Source organism: Penicillium cosmopolitanum (genome assembly GCF_028827165.1).
Source record: "Penicillium cosmopolitanum strain IBT 29677 chromosome Unknown utg000004l:1.0-4361866.0:1.0-4365735.0, whole genome shotgun sequence".
NCBI classification, from domain to species: domain Eukaryota; kingdom Fungi; phylum Ascomycota; class Eurotiomycetes; order Eurotiales; family Aspergillaceae; genus Penicillium; species Penicillium cosmopolitanum.
Genome location: NW_026622674.1, coordinates 1,175,837 through 1,191,410, shown reverse-complemented (window position 1 = coordinate 1,191,410; position 15,574 = coordinate 1,175,837). Strand labels below are relative to the sequence as shown.

General features: G+C 47.0%; 4 protein-coding genes across 4 annotated transcripts; 2 read left to right on the top strand and 2 right to left on the bottom strand.

The window, feature by feature from the left end:
* Window positions 1-1,701: 1,701 nt before the first annotated feature.
* Window positions 1,702-3,750, top strand: N7509_001878 (trichothecene efflux pump; the record flags this gene model as incomplete). Its single annotated transcript, XM_056626515.1, has 5 exons — window positions 1,702-1,941; window positions 2,012-2,312; window positions 2,379-2,488; window positions 2,536-2,948; window positions 3,009-3,750. The coding sequence occupies 5 exons, from the start codon at window positions 1,702-1,704 to the stop codon at window positions 3,748-3,750; spliced, it is 1,806 nt and encodes a 601-aa protein (XP_056492310.1).
* A 409-nt stretch (window positions 3,751-4,159) lies between these two features.
* On the bottom strand, window positions 4,160-5,924 carry N7509_001877 (cytosine permease; the record flags this gene model as incomplete). The annotated part of the gene is made up of 3 exons (XM_056626514.1): window positions 4,160-5,262; window positions 5,338-5,554; window positions 5,637-5,924. The coding sequence occupies 3 exons, from the start codon at window positions 5,922-5,924 to the stop codon at window positions 4,160-4,162; spliced, it is 1,608 nt and encodes a 535-aa protein (XP_056492309.1).
* Window positions 5,925-9,285: 3,361 nt separating this feature from the next.
* On the bottom strand, window positions 9,286-10,719 carry N7509_001876 (uncharacterized protein; the record flags this gene model as incomplete). The annotated part of the gene is made up of 3 exons (XM_056626513.1): window positions 9,286-9,312; window positions 9,393-9,800; window positions 9,853-10,719. The coding sequence occupies 3 exons, from the start codon at window positions 10,717-10,719 to the stop codon at window positions 9,286-9,288; spliced, it is 1,302 nt and encodes a 433-aa protein (XP_056492308.1).
* A 585-nt stretch (window positions 10,720-11,304) lies between these two features.
* Window positions 11,305-12,769, top strand: N7509_001875 (M20 family metallopeptidase; the record flags this gene model as incomplete). Its single annotated transcript, XM_056626512.1, has 6 exons — window positions 11,305-11,376; window positions 11,436-11,818; window positions 11,888-12,280; window positions 12,330-12,457; window positions 12,536-12,540; window positions 12,587-12,769. 6 exons carry the CDS (start codon window positions 11,305-11,307, stop codon window positions 12,767-12,769), a joined length of 1,164 nt encoding a protein of 387 aa, XP_056492307.1.
* Window positions 12,770-15,574: the final 2,805 nt, after the last annotated feature.

Here is a 15,574-nt window from a genome sequence, read left to right as displayed (position 1 = left end):
GCTCCTGTTGGAAAAGAGAAGTTCCCTTGAGAGCGAATGCTTCGGTTTAAGCCAGCTGCGGAGGCAGACAGGGGCGCCTAATTCGGCCTCCCCTGGGTAAAACTCGCACTGTTCACCGCTTCGGATGTCACCCCTCTTAACTAGATTTAGACATGGACACCTAATCCGGTAATCCATTCATCATGCCCGCAAAGATAGTACGAGTGGTCACTGGTAAATTTCTAACCTATCGGCCGGTAATTTATACCCGAAGGAGCTTTTGCCCAGTCACCAGGCCCGATATCTCGATGACATTCAATCTTAAAAAGTGGTGCTTATATAGACTTTCGTATAGATCCCACATTATTGATGGTAAGACACTACTAGGGATTGCTCACAATTTAAAAATGCTCTTCAATAAACCTTGTTCGAATTCATCGACATACCTCTCCAGTTTGAACTTTGCAATCGAATCAAACTATTTCTATTATCAAAATCATGAACGATCGAGAAATCCTAGCCGAGGCTCGTATCAAGTCACTTGTTGTGCGCGAGAGATACTATCGGGACTCGTGCCAATGGGAAAAGCTGAGAGAATGCTACCATCCCGATGCCTCTCAAACAAACATAGATATCACTTGGTAGGAATTATAACCTCATTTAGCCTTGCGCTCTTATTCATGTATAAATAGGTATCAAGGCGATATCGACGGCTTTTTTCAGGGCTCCAAATCTAGTATGTCGGAAAAGGGATGCAATGCTATTCACAACATAACGCCCGCCGAAGTAACAATCAAAAACTCGAAAGCATTCTCCATATCGGTCGGAAATATCACCAGCTGCTTCACTCGTGACGGGGTCGAGTATGAGCTTGTTGCCAATTGTCGGTTCCTTTCTAGACTGGAAATGCTCAAAGGAGAATCTTGCCAGCTGTGGAAAATGTTGAGTATGGAAGTCATCTACATAAATGACAAAATTTCTCCCATTCTGCCATTCTCGGGTCACGAGGGGCTGGACTTTAAAGGTGCGGGGGATTTTCCAAGACAGAGCTATAAATTGTTGGCATATTGCTTAGGTCAGAAGGGATACCAGGTGAAGCAAGATTTATTTGGTACCGATGATGGCCGCCTTGTTTCGGAAGTTTTGACAAGAAATTTCTCTTGGTTGAAAGCTTGATTAACAAAAACTGGCCTTGCTTGCAGATTCCATCTTATGCCGATACTTGACCTGTCAGCTAAAATTAAAATACTCCAGTATGCTGCCACATTGTGTCGAGTAATTTATTGTGAGTATTATTGCTCTGAAATATCATGGGAAAAACTGTACGGTGCTAGTAAATTATTGCATCGATTGACGACACACGGGATCTCCCTCTCGGGTTTGTAAGCTATGTTATTCTTACAAACCCATCTAGTAAAGCTCTAGTGGAGTAGTGGAACCACCAACTGGGGCAAATACCCCAGAAAGTCAATTCTGAATATTCGAAAAGGGAATAATACACCAGTAAAGTTTCAAGAAACGGGGATAATCTGGGGTTGCGGGGGAAGTGGGCCTATCCAGGTTGCGGGGAACTATTGGAACAACCGATCTATACCCAGCCGCGCCAATGCTGCAGTCTGAAGGCTCTCCTATTGAGAACAAGAAATAAAAGGAAATTAGATGCCCACTGTGGACAGAATTCTCCCAAATCTTGAATTTCTAGGCTTTTAATATTCGATATAAATGGAAATCCTTTATGCTCTGCCAATGTCTTTGACAGAGAAAGACCCTGGGGGTTGCTCGCCAGTGTTAGAGGTTGAATATGCAGCAAATGCACCAGATCCGACAACTAAACAATCGGAAAACTTGGTTTACGTGGATGATGAAGAGCCCAAGTTGCATATGTCGACATACGTCGCGCTTGCAGCTATGTTCCTACTAAACCTTGTGCAAGTTTTTGGCCTGATGGGCCCTCCAGCAGCGGTGAGCGCTCGTATTCAGCTCGAAGTTCGACTCGACAAAAACCCAACTAACAAGCATAACCTCACAATAGCTTTCGTTTATTGAAGCCGATTTGAAGAATACGGCAGCCGGTACTTGGGTTCCGAACTCTCTTTCGCTAGTCCAAGCCGTCTTGGCCCCTCTTATATCCTCCGCCTCGGATACATTTCAAGCACGCAAGGAACTTTTAGTTGGACCTGCAGTTATAGCATTCGTGGGAGCTGCGATTGCCCCAGGTTCTGCTAGCATATATCGACTTATTGGTGCTCAGATTTTGATTGGGTTTGGCTTCGCTACTGTGCCTCTGGCATACTGTGTCCCAAGCGAGATTCTTCCTCGAAAATGGCGGCCTAGTAAGGACTTACTCTTACTTATCTTGGTCAAAGGTTTTGATTGAAAGAAATGCTAAATTATTCTAGTGGCCCAAGCGGGAATGAACGTCGCTGCAGCTTTAGGCGCATGCTCGGCGCCGCTAATCATCGGTGCCTTTACTAAAGCAAATTCCCATACTGGATGGCGGAACTTTTATGTAAGACAAACAACGTAGAAGAGAGAGCATTCGCTAATTTCAACTAGTGGCTTCAAATGGGACTTTGGGGGCTAACTGCAATATGCTTATTCTTTGGCTATAAGCCTCCCAAGCGCCATACGGACTTCGATCATTTATCATTGACACAGAAGATCGCACGTCTTGACTTGCCGGGATTTATGCTTCTCACCGCTGGTATAACTCTGCTTTTGACTGGCTTGAATCTTGGAGGTGGGTTATATGCATGGGCTTCAGCTCCTGTGCTATCCACTATTATCATCGGTATTCTATGCCTTTTCTCATTTGGAATTTACGAGTGGAAGGCTACGACGACGGGAATTCTCCACCATGAATTGTTCCGTGGAGGCAAAACTGGAGGACGCACATTCGCTCTATCCGTCGGACTCATCTTTATTGAAGGAATCTTGCTTTTTTCATACACAATCTTCTACCCAGCCCTGTAAGTGGCACCTCCCATGTCCCTCAAGTCCGTGCGAGATACTAATTGCCAGCCTCATAGAACCACAGAATTATTCACCAAAGACGCATTTTTGCTAGCGGCCCGGGAACAGCCCTTCTGGATCGCAGGTGGAATCGGCACAGTCATATATGGATACGTGAGCACTAGGTTCCGGTCGATTCGAGCTCCACTGTTCATCGGGTTTCTACTCCTCACAGCGGGCGTTGTCGGGCTTGCTACAATTCAACCCAAGGACGAAATAAGTGTATTGGCCTTTTCAGGCCTCGCGGGGCTTGGATTTGGCTCTCCTCTTATACTTCTGATTGCCGCTGTGCAGTTATCAACACCGCATCATCTGATCGCAACCGCAACCGCCGCCACGACCTGCTCTCGAGCAATAGCTGCCACCGTTTTCACTGCTATTTTTTCCGCTGCATTTAATGCTCGGGCTCAAAAGTTTATTCCTGATTATGTTTCTCAGGCTGTTCTTGATGCAGGGTTGCCATCTACGTCTGTCGGGGATTTCGTCAAAGCCATTGCAGCTGGAGATGAATCAGCACTTAGCAGCGTCGCGGGTGTTGACATTGGAATTCTCTCAGCGGGGACAAACGCCGCTAAGCAGGCTTTTGCGGATAGTTTAAGAGTGGTATATATCATTGCAGCTCCGTTCGGGCTGCTCGCCTGTATTTGCTGCTTCTTTCTGGGTGATCTGCGCTTGGCTATGAACTACGCTGTTGATGCTCCATTGGAGGCTTTACACCCAAGGTACCATGTCGGTGGTGAACAGGAAAACAGGGCCTGAATAAAGTAGTACTAGCCCCATGGCCCACTGACAGGGAAACTTGAAGTATGCACTTATCAATCATCATAGCCTCCAAATATTGAAAAGCAACGAATCTTTGAGTTCAGGCACAAATCATTGCTCCCGATGCGGTAGATTCACTTGTAAGTTGACAACTACAGGGGGAGCAACTGTATTCTCAGGGTCGGACAAAGGTACCGTTAGGCATCGGAAATATGACTGCGCCCCGAATGACTGAACTCTCGGACTTCACTAGGCCACAACTAAGATAGTGAATAACAGGGAACGACATTCAAAGAGTAATGCTTATGCAATCGATTGAGGCAATGCTTATGCACGCCGAACTAAATAAAACTAGTACAATGATCCAGTACAAATCGCTATATACACCAAATGGAACAAATACAAATCAGCGACCGAAGTAATGTAACTCCAGCGGTCGCAAAGCACAATAGACCACGAAAGAGAAGGCAAAGCCTAACTCAAAGCCAACATCACCATAAGAAGGAGACGCACCAGCATGCTTGGCAATAGGACCGATCCACCAGGACTGACTCATACCAGTGACCACACCAGCAATGCCAAAGCAGAACGCAATACTGGCAGCAATTCCATGGGGCAGCTTATCGGGCTTGTCGTAGTTCTCTGCATGGTAGCCACCGAAGCCACGCTTGAAGATAAAATGGTCCGAAATGGTGATGCCGGAGTAAATAGCCAGCCAGTAGGCGATAAGGTTCATAAAGTTCTCCAGAACGGTCTCGAAGTGTGAGTAGCCGGGGATGGCAATGGCGAGGGAAACGCACGAGGCCAAGAAGGTCCAGACGAAGCGGGGCACGCGCTGGGTGTAGCGGTGCAGGACTTGCAGGGTCAGGGAGACAGAGTAGATGTTGGGGCAGTTGTTGGCGATGATGGACAGGGCCAGGATGACCAGACAGAACTTGCCGAATCCGCCGAGCGGGTCAAGAACAGCTCCGATGAGACCGCCGTTGCCAGAGGTGGCGTAGCCGTCTGTGTACTTGTTGTCTCCGCCATTAATGGCAGTGGCAGAGTAGACAGCAATACCGAGGAATTCGGTCAGGAGGAGAGGAACAATCAGACCCAGCCAGGTTGCGAAGAAGACCTTCTTGCGGCTGCGATCGGCCGGTTGGTAGACGGTATAGTCGGCGGCGTAGCTTGTCCAACCGGTGGCGAAGCCGTAGACAGTAGAACCGAAGGAAAGACAAGCTCCCATTTCCGAGGTACCAGTCTGCATGGGGATGTTCTGGAAATCACCCGAGTGGGCAAAGACACCCAGGACAATCATGAAGACGATAAAAGTAGGAATCCAGCTCCATTTCTCGTAGACATGGACGACCTTGTATCCGGCGAAAGTAACGAAAAGGGTGCAAAAGGTGATGATGAGGATACCAGCGAAACCGGGGACGGAGCTATTGACAGCGTTGAGAAGCTGGGCACCAACAATGGCGTTGGCGGCGGACCAGCCGATACAGGCAATGACGTTGAGGATGGCAACTAGGAAGCGGTGGATTAGAATTGGCGTTCTCTCTCTCTCGCGCGCGCGCAAAGGATAGTCTTGGGGCTACTCACTGATTTTCACAGGGTACCAGCCGAACCAGAAACGCGACAAAACCATCTGTCGCAGACCAAAGGGAGGACCGAAGCACGAGAAGAAGCAGACGGTCAAGACACCCAGCAAATTGAAGAACAGGCAGACCAGGAAGGCATCGATCGTTCCCAATTGGAAGAGGGATTTTCCGAGGACACCAATGGCGAAGGAACTAGAGACCATGTCTGCCGCTAGCCACTATAGAAGAGAGGAATTGGAGTCAGTGGGTGCGTTCTTCCCCAGGTTGTGTGGCAAGTGAGGCAAACGACTCTCGACATACCATACTGCCAACGTTGAAATATGAGGTATCTGTGCGCTCGTTGTCAGGCACACGCTCAATACCACGTTGCTCGACATTGAGCTTTCCAGCAATGCGCTGGAGCTTGGCGTACATCGAGTTACCATACTCGAAGCTCTCGCCGGGGACTGCGCCATCGCTAACATTGTCCTGGTAGTGGTCGTTGACGTTGACGTTGTCACTGGTCTCATTGCTGTGAGTTTCGTAGGAGTTGTCGACTTGGGGCGCCTTCTCGACGTCACGAGACCCAAAACCGAATTTGGACCGCATCGTGTTGGTGGTAGTCGAAGTCGAAGTCGAAGTCGAGGTCAAACGTTACACGTCAAAATCGAAGTCGACCGAAAGAAGAATGAGTGCACGCGAGGAGCTTAAGAGCTTAAGAGCTAGGACTCGGGCTCGGACTCAGGCTCAGCCCAAAGAGGGAGAATTGGAGGAGGATTGGAAGGAAGAGGAGAGACAGCTTCACATATCGAACATTTTTTTTTCTTTTTCTGTGTTCCACGGCAAGGGGAGGATCTAATATAGTACCACCGAATGGTCAATGAACCACAAAATTCCTGTGGGCGCGTCCGAGTTCGCCCCACTGGCGAATGGCACTGGCAGACTTTGCGTGGCAAACGTTCCGAGATAGGGACCTGTGGGACCCCCCTCGTGGGAATTTTTCCAGAACACAAGCAAATGACAAGCTCTCGGTATCCACTTGGGCTGACCTTCAACCAGTCATAAGTGGCACACAGTCTTATCGCAGGGTGGAACTGCTGGGGCCCAACGCGAAACGCGAGGTCGCTTCCGACTAAAGTGGACTCCATCGAGGAATTTCCACTGGCTGAATGCTTGAATGCTTTCCTCATGCGATGGTCGGACCGCCGATAAGACCCGTGTGAGATACGCCCAGTGTAAATTGTCCAAGTTGTACAGTGTACCGAGTACGAAGTACACCCTTCCACTGACATGATGGCTGCTGATAACCATGTCTTGCAGGCTAAGCTTTGCTTCCAACCACATGGTCTTACCAGTCTTCCCAGGTACAAAGTATGTACCCATGCAGTACACATCTCACGGGAACCGCCGAACTGCGTTCGCATCTGAACCCCACGAAAGCTTGACTCGACTTGACTCCCTGGGGTCTCATCCAACACATGCTCTCCCCGCACGGGGGTCCCTGCATCGCCCAACTTAAATTTAGTGTGGCAACACCATCCATGCCTCCCGAGGTCTGTCATCACAGGGTCTGTTTAATCCCAATTGCAGACGGGATACGGTGCGGAGAACCCTCAATCTAGTAGGTTGAGCCGGCTACGAGGGTGTCTCATGCACTTTCTCGCTCCAAGCCGACCGATCGCCAGCGGCATTGGAATGTCCCGGATTCGCGTCAGGAAGCAGAGCGCAGGGACCAGGGTGCAGATGCAGATGCAGAAGCAGATGCAGATACAGATACAGGCGCCGGGCTACGAGTAGTATTTTCGGTTCGTGATAGCGGAGATGAGATGACCATAGGGTTATCATAATCTATTCGTGTAATCGGGAGTCAGCCCCGGATCTGCACCACTGTTTGGCCCCTTTCCGGTATCATCCCCGGTTCCATGTGTCGTCCTCGCTGCAAATCATAGCCCAGCTATTGGCTCTTATCAGCGGTGCAGCGAGTCCGACTCCTCCTATCGTTTCCCCTTTGGCTCTCTCCAGGTACTCTTCCCCGGGGCCCACAACTGACGTTGATATGCATGGCCATCTTAGCTGCGGTTTGCTTTTGACTCTCGTCATGATGCATATCGGCACTAATTCCCCCTATATGGTGTCTATAGGCACGCTACGATCCCCTCGGTGGCCTCCGATCCTTGTGGCTATCGCTGTTGATCTCCTTATCCAGAAACTTTATGTTTTGGCATCTTCTTGATCTACGGTTCGTTCCGTTGCGATCGATCTCCAGAATCTGGACCGGCGGCTAACTTGCCTAAAGATGAGGGTGATCAAGATGCGGGGGATGATCCCCTGCACTCGTGGGTTTGTAAGCTGGGTTCTGATCTTCTAGGTCAGGCAAGGTGATGATACCATTCCCCTCCAAGGTTTCCCCTCTTTCTCTCACACTCTGGCTCGTCACTTCTCTCTGTCTTCCCATTTCACCAAGAGAAGAAAGATTTCCGAACCTCATTTCATCCATGCCATCAATTTCTCTAGCCTTCGCATTTATCTTTGAAATGAATTCATATGCAATAAAACTCAGGTCAACTCCCCTCTAGCCGTAACCAGCCTTCGACGCCGGGTTATTGCGTTTCAATCGCTAGATATTCCAGCCCGAATGGGCCTGCCCACAATGGCACGTAACCTACTTGGATTTATCTCAAATGAAGGATGAAAATCAACCTGGGCCTTTCATTTCAAGGTTGGCTGTAGATGATGATGACTTGGTCCGTGACTTTCAAGGGGCCCGGATAAGGTAGCACCGCTCTGGGAATCGCGGATCAGTCGCAAAAGGAGAGTGCTGGCATGGTTTTATTTGTTAGAAGTCTCTGTCTTGGCACGTAGACCCTTATGGTCTAGGGGAACAATTGGTTCCTCTAGGAAAGTCCATATGCGGGATAGGAGAAGCTGAATTGCGGGCTTATCTTTTTGCCCTTTTTGCGGAATCTCCAGGCTCACAGTTCAATTCTGTCTGCCAGTGACCAGCTGCCTTGTTCTTTTCTTTTTCCTGTAACAAACGCTTTTTGTTTACGTTGTTGACGTTGTTTAGGTTGTTTAGGTTGTTTACATACGGGTGGGTCCGCCAACCATGTGATGTGTGATAGTAGGCATGTTTAGAGAATGACATCGAATTAATAGCCTAAGGGTAAGAAATAAATACAATGCGCTAATAATGGTCGTCAATTTATTTCAGATAATCCCGGGAATACTCATATGTATGCTTGCAGTTCTAGTGATAGCACCAGTCCGTTCCCAAAAAGGAAATCACCATATTCCAGCCTCCGGGGTGTGTAGGCGGGTTTCTTTCCTTGATAAATAATTATAAACAAGAAATTCAACTAGAGTTCTCTATAAAAAATATATCAAAATCAGAGAAATAGGGGAGTAAAAGCAAAAAGGGAAAAAAGAGAAAAGCCGGGCCCCCGAGTAGAACGGGGATTACTTACAGCACTCGAAGTCTGGAAGGGCACGTCCCCTTGTACTAACCCGGCGGATTTGGAAAGTATGGGAGCGTTTACCCTCATCACCGAGCAAATCGCCGAATTTGGTGTCGGAGGTTACTGATTTCTGCAAAGGATCTGCTAGTAAGAAATCATGACGTCCTTTGCACGCCAGAAGCATTTCTTATAGTATCATGACTCTATGCGAAGGGAGCCCAGGAGTGTAGCTGCATCTTATGTTTTCCAAGGTTGATGTCTAGTTCGATGTTGATCAAGTAACTCCAACTTGAAGGCTCCTTCCATGTTCAAAGCTTCGTGAATTAGGATGACTAACGAAGGCCTATCGCTTTTGCCTATCGCTTCTCACAATACATAACGAAACCTCGGGCTTCCCTTGTCAGTCCTGCTCATGAAAGTCTCCAGTCTCTCTTCTTCAATCCCTACTCCGGATTCAGTGTTACAATGCTTGGCCCGTCTCCGATTTTCCAAAACATAGTAAGCAAACAAGACGCCTAGAAAGAAAATCCCCAGACAAAATCCTGCAATAGTAGAGCGTACCCCAGTCTTGAACTTTTGTTTCAGCAGGGAACTTTGGTGGAGGAGAAGATATCATTCTTACAGTGTAGACGGGAGCCTCTAAGCTCAAATATAGTTGAGGTCCAACGATATTACCCGTGCTATAAGCAACAAATAGCATAGCATTAACGGTGGACCTTTTTGTGAAGCCTCCAACATTGGACGCAATGAGGCTCAGTGACATAGGGGTATTTGAAGCGAATACTGCAGCTAGGTATGTTCCACCCAGTCGACCATAGGCATCTGCATGATTCAACTTGTAAATTAAGAGCATTCCGACCAAGGATAAAAGGCAGCCACAGGCCATCAAAAATAAGCGTGAGGTTTTAGTCACGGAGGCCGTTATCGATACGATTGCTAGAAAAGCCAGTTGGCAGCCCCCCATAGGAATTTGTAGAAGTAAGGTTTGGAGTGAGCCAAAACCAAAACCATCAATAAGAAGGCTATTGAACTTTATTTTGGTTAATAAAAAGTTCGTTACCGATTAAGGGACTAGAACTCACTGTAGTAATTCCGCCATTGCATATACTGACAGAGAATGTATACAAGGCCAACAACCAAGCTTGTGGGTCTCTCAAAGCTTCCCAGACCTGATACGTCTGGAAGTCATTCTCATCCATCGCACTGAACGTTTCTTGCAGCGTCCGGAGAACCGACAATTTCCTCTCTCTTTCATTCAGGAACCGTGCTTTTATGGGTGAATCCGGGAGGAATGCCCAGAGTACAGCCGAAAAAGCAACAGTAACACCTCCAAGGATAAGAAAAAGTACTCTCCACGTAGCCAGAGAAGAATCAATATTCCCGATGCCATAGCTGATCAGACCTCCAATTATATTAGCAATACAATTGCCCGCAAACCAAATACCTTGACGTAGTGGTTGTTCATCGCGCCTGTAGAACATGCTCACGATGAGAGCAAATCCGGGTGCTACGGCAGCTTCAGCGGCACCGAGTAAAAATCGAACTGCCATGAATCCCCCGAAGTTGTTACAGGCCCCGTGGCACATAAGAATACCTCCCCATACCAAGACTGTTCCAGTAAGGTATTTACCTAAGGGTAGTCTGACTACGAGCCAGGAACTCGGCCACGTCCACACAAGGTATCCGAAGTAGAAGATGGAGGAGGTCCAGCTGTACTGCGATCCGTGGAGGTTCAGGTCCTGCGTCAGACCGAGTTGCGAGGAGAAATTGAGCGTTAACTTGTCCAAAAGTTGTAACATATAGCAGGCGCACATGACTGGCATAAGGGTAAGATCAATCTTTCGCAGGAGTTTCGCATTTTCCTCGGCTGTTGTTTGAAGTTCCACCAGTTCAGCGACTTGGATATCCGAACATTGGCGATTTAGGTCTGATTTCTCTGTCTCTGCCATCTTCAAGTGATGTTCAAGTTCGTATGTATGCCAAATGTGTTAAGTTGAAAATAGGTTCATTGGTAGATAATATAGCGGTTCCATATTTGTATCTCGTCGTATACACCAGTGGCTTTATATCTTTTTTGAACTTTCTCCGCACTGATTCCCACAATCACAAGGAAAGCTACGTAAGTGCACAGGGCATTGAGCATTGACTGTGAAATGCGGGGGACCAACTCCTACCTGGCTATCAGTTGCTCTGCTAAATTTCTGTGTTGCCGATTGGGTGATATGATTTGGAGCAGGCAAATGAAGTTTGAGAGGATTGGCTGGAATTTCAGCTCTGCCGATTGGCTGGCATGGTGGGATCCAGAATTTTAAATTGTATTTGATTGGGTCGAGAATCCCCGCAGTCATCCAATCGGCATTGAGCAAGATTGAAATGGTCCATATTTGGGGATAGACTGATAACAACAAGCAAACGTATTGGAGAACAGAATGAGTATTTAATGTGTTGATCAAAGGCTTCCAGGGAAAGATTTTTATAATCCAGTGAGCCACCTGGTTTGTTTTCTTCAAATTTGTTTGCAACCAACAAGAGAAATGACAGCTACCGAGGAAATCAAGGCAGGCATTGATGTCTTTGTCGAGAAGTCATCCAGGAGACTTGAGGAGGTAAACAGAAAGGTGACTATTCATCCAAAGAATTTTGAAAGTAAAATTAACTCTTTCAGATTTGGGAAAACCCTGAGCTGGCTTACGAAGAACATATCGCACACGATACAATGTGTGCAGTTCTTGAGGAGAACGGATTCGAAGTAACTCGCCATGCCCATGGACTTGACACGTCTTTCGAAGCCAGCTTTGGATCTGGTGGTCGCTTGATGATCTTCTGTGCGGAGTATGATGCTTTGCCTGACATTGGTCATGCATGTGGACATAATCTTATCGGTGTCGCAAGCTTGACGGCCTTTCTGGCTCTGGCCTCTGTTCTCAAGGTGACCGGCCAACCTGGAAGAATTCGGATTCTGGGTACACCTGCTGAGGAGCATGGTGGTGGCAAGCTCGATTTGCTCAAAGCGGGAGCTTTTGAAGGAGCGGATGCAGCCTTAATGTCGTGAGTATCCATCCGTTTCCAAACAGTATCATGGCTTGTTTTGTGATATCGGATGCTAAAATGTGATAGTCATCCAATGCCGAGCCATTACTATCATGACACACATGGTGTTGTTGGAGCAGCTGGTGCTCGTCTTGTTGCAAAACAGTCAAAGCTCGCTGAGTACAGAGGGAGAACTGCTCACTCGGCCGCTAATCCATGGGATGGCATCAATGCACTAGACGCTGTTGTGGCCGGATACAACAATGTTTCTCTACTACGACAGCAGATGAATCCCACACAACGGCTTCATTGCGCTATTATCGATGCCCCCAAAAGAACCAACATCATAGCAGGTCAAACTTCTATTGCCTGGCAGTGTCGTTCCCCCAAAATGAATGACTTGCAATCCTTAACGGAACGGCTCTGCGCATGCTTGCATGCTGGAGCTCTAGCAACTGGATGTGAATTGAATCTGAAAGAGTGAGTGGGCTGCTTACCAATTATTTGACCTAGTCTAACCGAGATCCAGCGAAACGGCCTACTCGGACCTTCTTATCAATGACACATTGTGTGGACTGTATCAAAGCCACATGACCGGTTATTCCCAGAATATCCTGAAAGTAGACCCTGAATACATCCAGGCTTCGTCGGACTTTGGTAAGTCTTGATAAAAATTTTCTTCTAAATTCTGTTATTGCTCTTGTATTATCACCGGTATTGACTGATGTAAATTAGGCGATGTGAGCTACGCACTTCCTGCAATACATGCAATGTTTTGTATTCCAGTCAAGGAAAAAGGGGGTAGTCACTCACCACTGGTCTTTCACCGAAGCTGCAGGAAGTGATGTGGCTTTTCAAATTTGTCTTACGGTCGGAAAGTGCCTTGCTCTATGTGCGTGGGAACTATTGTCTGACGATAGCAAGTATGAGGCTGCTGTGACAGACTGGAAAATTGCCAGGTCCGAGTAAATATTTTCTATTCATAATACAGGTTGAATAAATCTCAAGAAAGTATCGTTATGATCCGGCCACCCAGCATTGGGTTTCGGATGATGCACCAAGCGAAGCATTTTCCCTGCCCACTTACATGTATTCCAACTTTCACCCAGATCCTCCAATCGATCGTATGCCCAATGTCGGTGGATTCGGTCTTTTCCCTCTTAGGCCTGCTATGAGTAGATACCAGGCAAATCCCAAAGTCGGGTCAGTAGGGTACCACTCGTGGATAGTGTAGCAGATGTCGAGTAGCTCCGATAGAGCCTCATCATATCTCTCCATAGGGACAACTCTATAGTGAAACAAACGATGAATGAGAAGAATGTTACAATAATACCCCGCCAAGCCTTCACAGAGACTTATAAAAGCCCGGCGTTGACAAAATTTATTGGATGGAGTCTTTCGCAGCTCAAATAAGTGACGGAACGCCTGAATAGTAAAATAATAAAGTTAGAAACTTCAATTTACAACAGTTAGCATCATGATAAACAGACGTATGATACCTTTCGGATGATGTTAATTTCTCTCCACAGAATCTCCAACTCAGACTGAACGGACTCTCCTCGATTGTATCGTTGAGAAACTCGCCAAATCCGATATCGAAAAGATAATCTTGGTGAATGAGCTCCAATGGGCAGTAATTCTCCAAATCATCTTGATGCTGCTCGGCTGGATATTGCTCTCCATGTATGTATAGGTAGGAATGACGAGCAAATCTAAACATACTCTGCAGCTGTGATTCTCCTCCGTGCGTATGGAAAAACTCCATGAGTTCAAAAGAGATGTTTCCATGGATGCAACTTGAATCAATATATCTGGAGAGCCTGTTAGTTTCTGGTCAATCAAAAGGCTATGATTTTGTTCTCTCACAGAATCCATAACAAAATCTGGGCGCAGAAAGGTGTAAAAGAGGGACGTTCCGTTAGATTAATGGATGCATTCGATTGACCTTCGGCGACTTGAAAGAAAGCGTTCAGACACATAAGAAGGCATTGACTATGGGACTGCAAGTGTGGCGTAGATGATCCGAACCTCCATTCATAAATTAGGACCAGAAATAATGCACTGAGGATTGCTTCCACATTGTTGGATTCACATGTCAAACTGCTGACGGCATCCGTAATGCCTTGTAAGGCTAGGCTGTGGTACAGCTGGCCCTCATCGTGAGAATTGGATTGCGGAAATCGTTGGTTAATTTCGCTGGCGGATAACGCCATGACCGCGTACATGACAACGGCCTCCTCTGACGCTTTATTCTGGCATATGTACCTGAAATTGCTCCAGGTGTATGCCTTCCTAGAACTTTTACCAGCGAAGATGTGGGAAAATACGCTAGGTATAGCCTATCTCGATGTGATAGGAGAGTTGAATTGGCGCATGGCAAGGAGAAAGGGTAGACATGGGATAGAAAAGGACTCGGTATTCCCAATGTTGAGTCACGGTTCAAACAGTAGTATTCAATATTTCTGTTTTGAACGGCATCTGCAGGGTCTTAGAATACCATGACCTGCCGTGGGTGACAAAGCTGTGTTGTTTTCCTCTTCAGAGGAAACCTCGGGTAAGTTGTAGTCACAACTCAGCAGTTGAAAAGGTCCAGTGAAAGTTGTGTCGTGTGTATGACTTGCAGCTCTACCCTCACCACTAGGGAATTTAGTAGCTTTACATCGCGTTCGTGCTCTCTGAACGTGTTTTCTGGAGCTCATATCCCACAAGCACTTGATTTCGGCTTTCACACATTGCCGACACGTGGGGCGTTGCTCATCGCATTTGATCTTCCGACGAAGACAGCTAGTACAACCTGCGATAGGTCAGGGTTCGTTACTCCTGCAGATAAAGATGTCAGTCTACCTGTCTTGGAACGATTCTTCTGCCTTGCCATGCTGATAGGATCTCGTTGTTTGTGAGTGGTGAGATTAGGAGACTGAAATCCAGACAGTGAAAAACAGCGCTATCCTATCACCTCCCCACAATTTGTGGTCCAATATAATAATACCGATTATTCACCTCGTCTTATCCCCTCATCTTGGATCCACCGCATGGATTGCTCGCCGAGCGGGACTTTCCTGGCGGGACGTGTCCCACATTGGATTCGACAATAGGCCCGCAGTCGCGGTGATAAGGTCTAGTCTGCCCGGACTGTTGGGGCTTTATAAATTATCTTGAAGCGTTCCTTCTCCTCTACCATGGCAGAAACGATCCTGCTACATAAGCATAGATAAACATTGATTCCCAGCTATAGAATGAAATGCGTAGTCGAGGTCTGGTCACGTATACAGTGGTGTTGCAAAAGTTTGAAACCCCATATTGCTCACCATGATTTACCGCCTTCTAATGGGAAACCCGTAGCTACCTGAGATGGAATAGATAGGCCAATCTATTCCATCTTAGGTAGCTACTAGTCCGCGATTAGACGGCGGAGACAAGAACAACATGGGGTTTCATACTTTTGCAACGCCACTGTAGCCAAGCTGCGTGGTAAAAGCTTATTCCTCCTCAAAACCTCCACCAGATCCTACAGTATCACTGTAGTATAGGTAGCGGAGTATGTTGTGTTTGTTGCAGTGCTTGTTATAGTGGTGATAATGAGAGTAGGTTCTGGCAGAGGGCCAGAATGTGGATTAATTAATCAGAGGCCTTGGCTGGATATCGTAATGTAACATTGGTAAATACCTTGTTAGAATTATCGGCCGGGCGTACTACCTATACAGATGAAAGAATATGGTATTCAGTATTCATGCAATTACCCCTCTGATGGAAATAATCAATAATTTTTAAGAA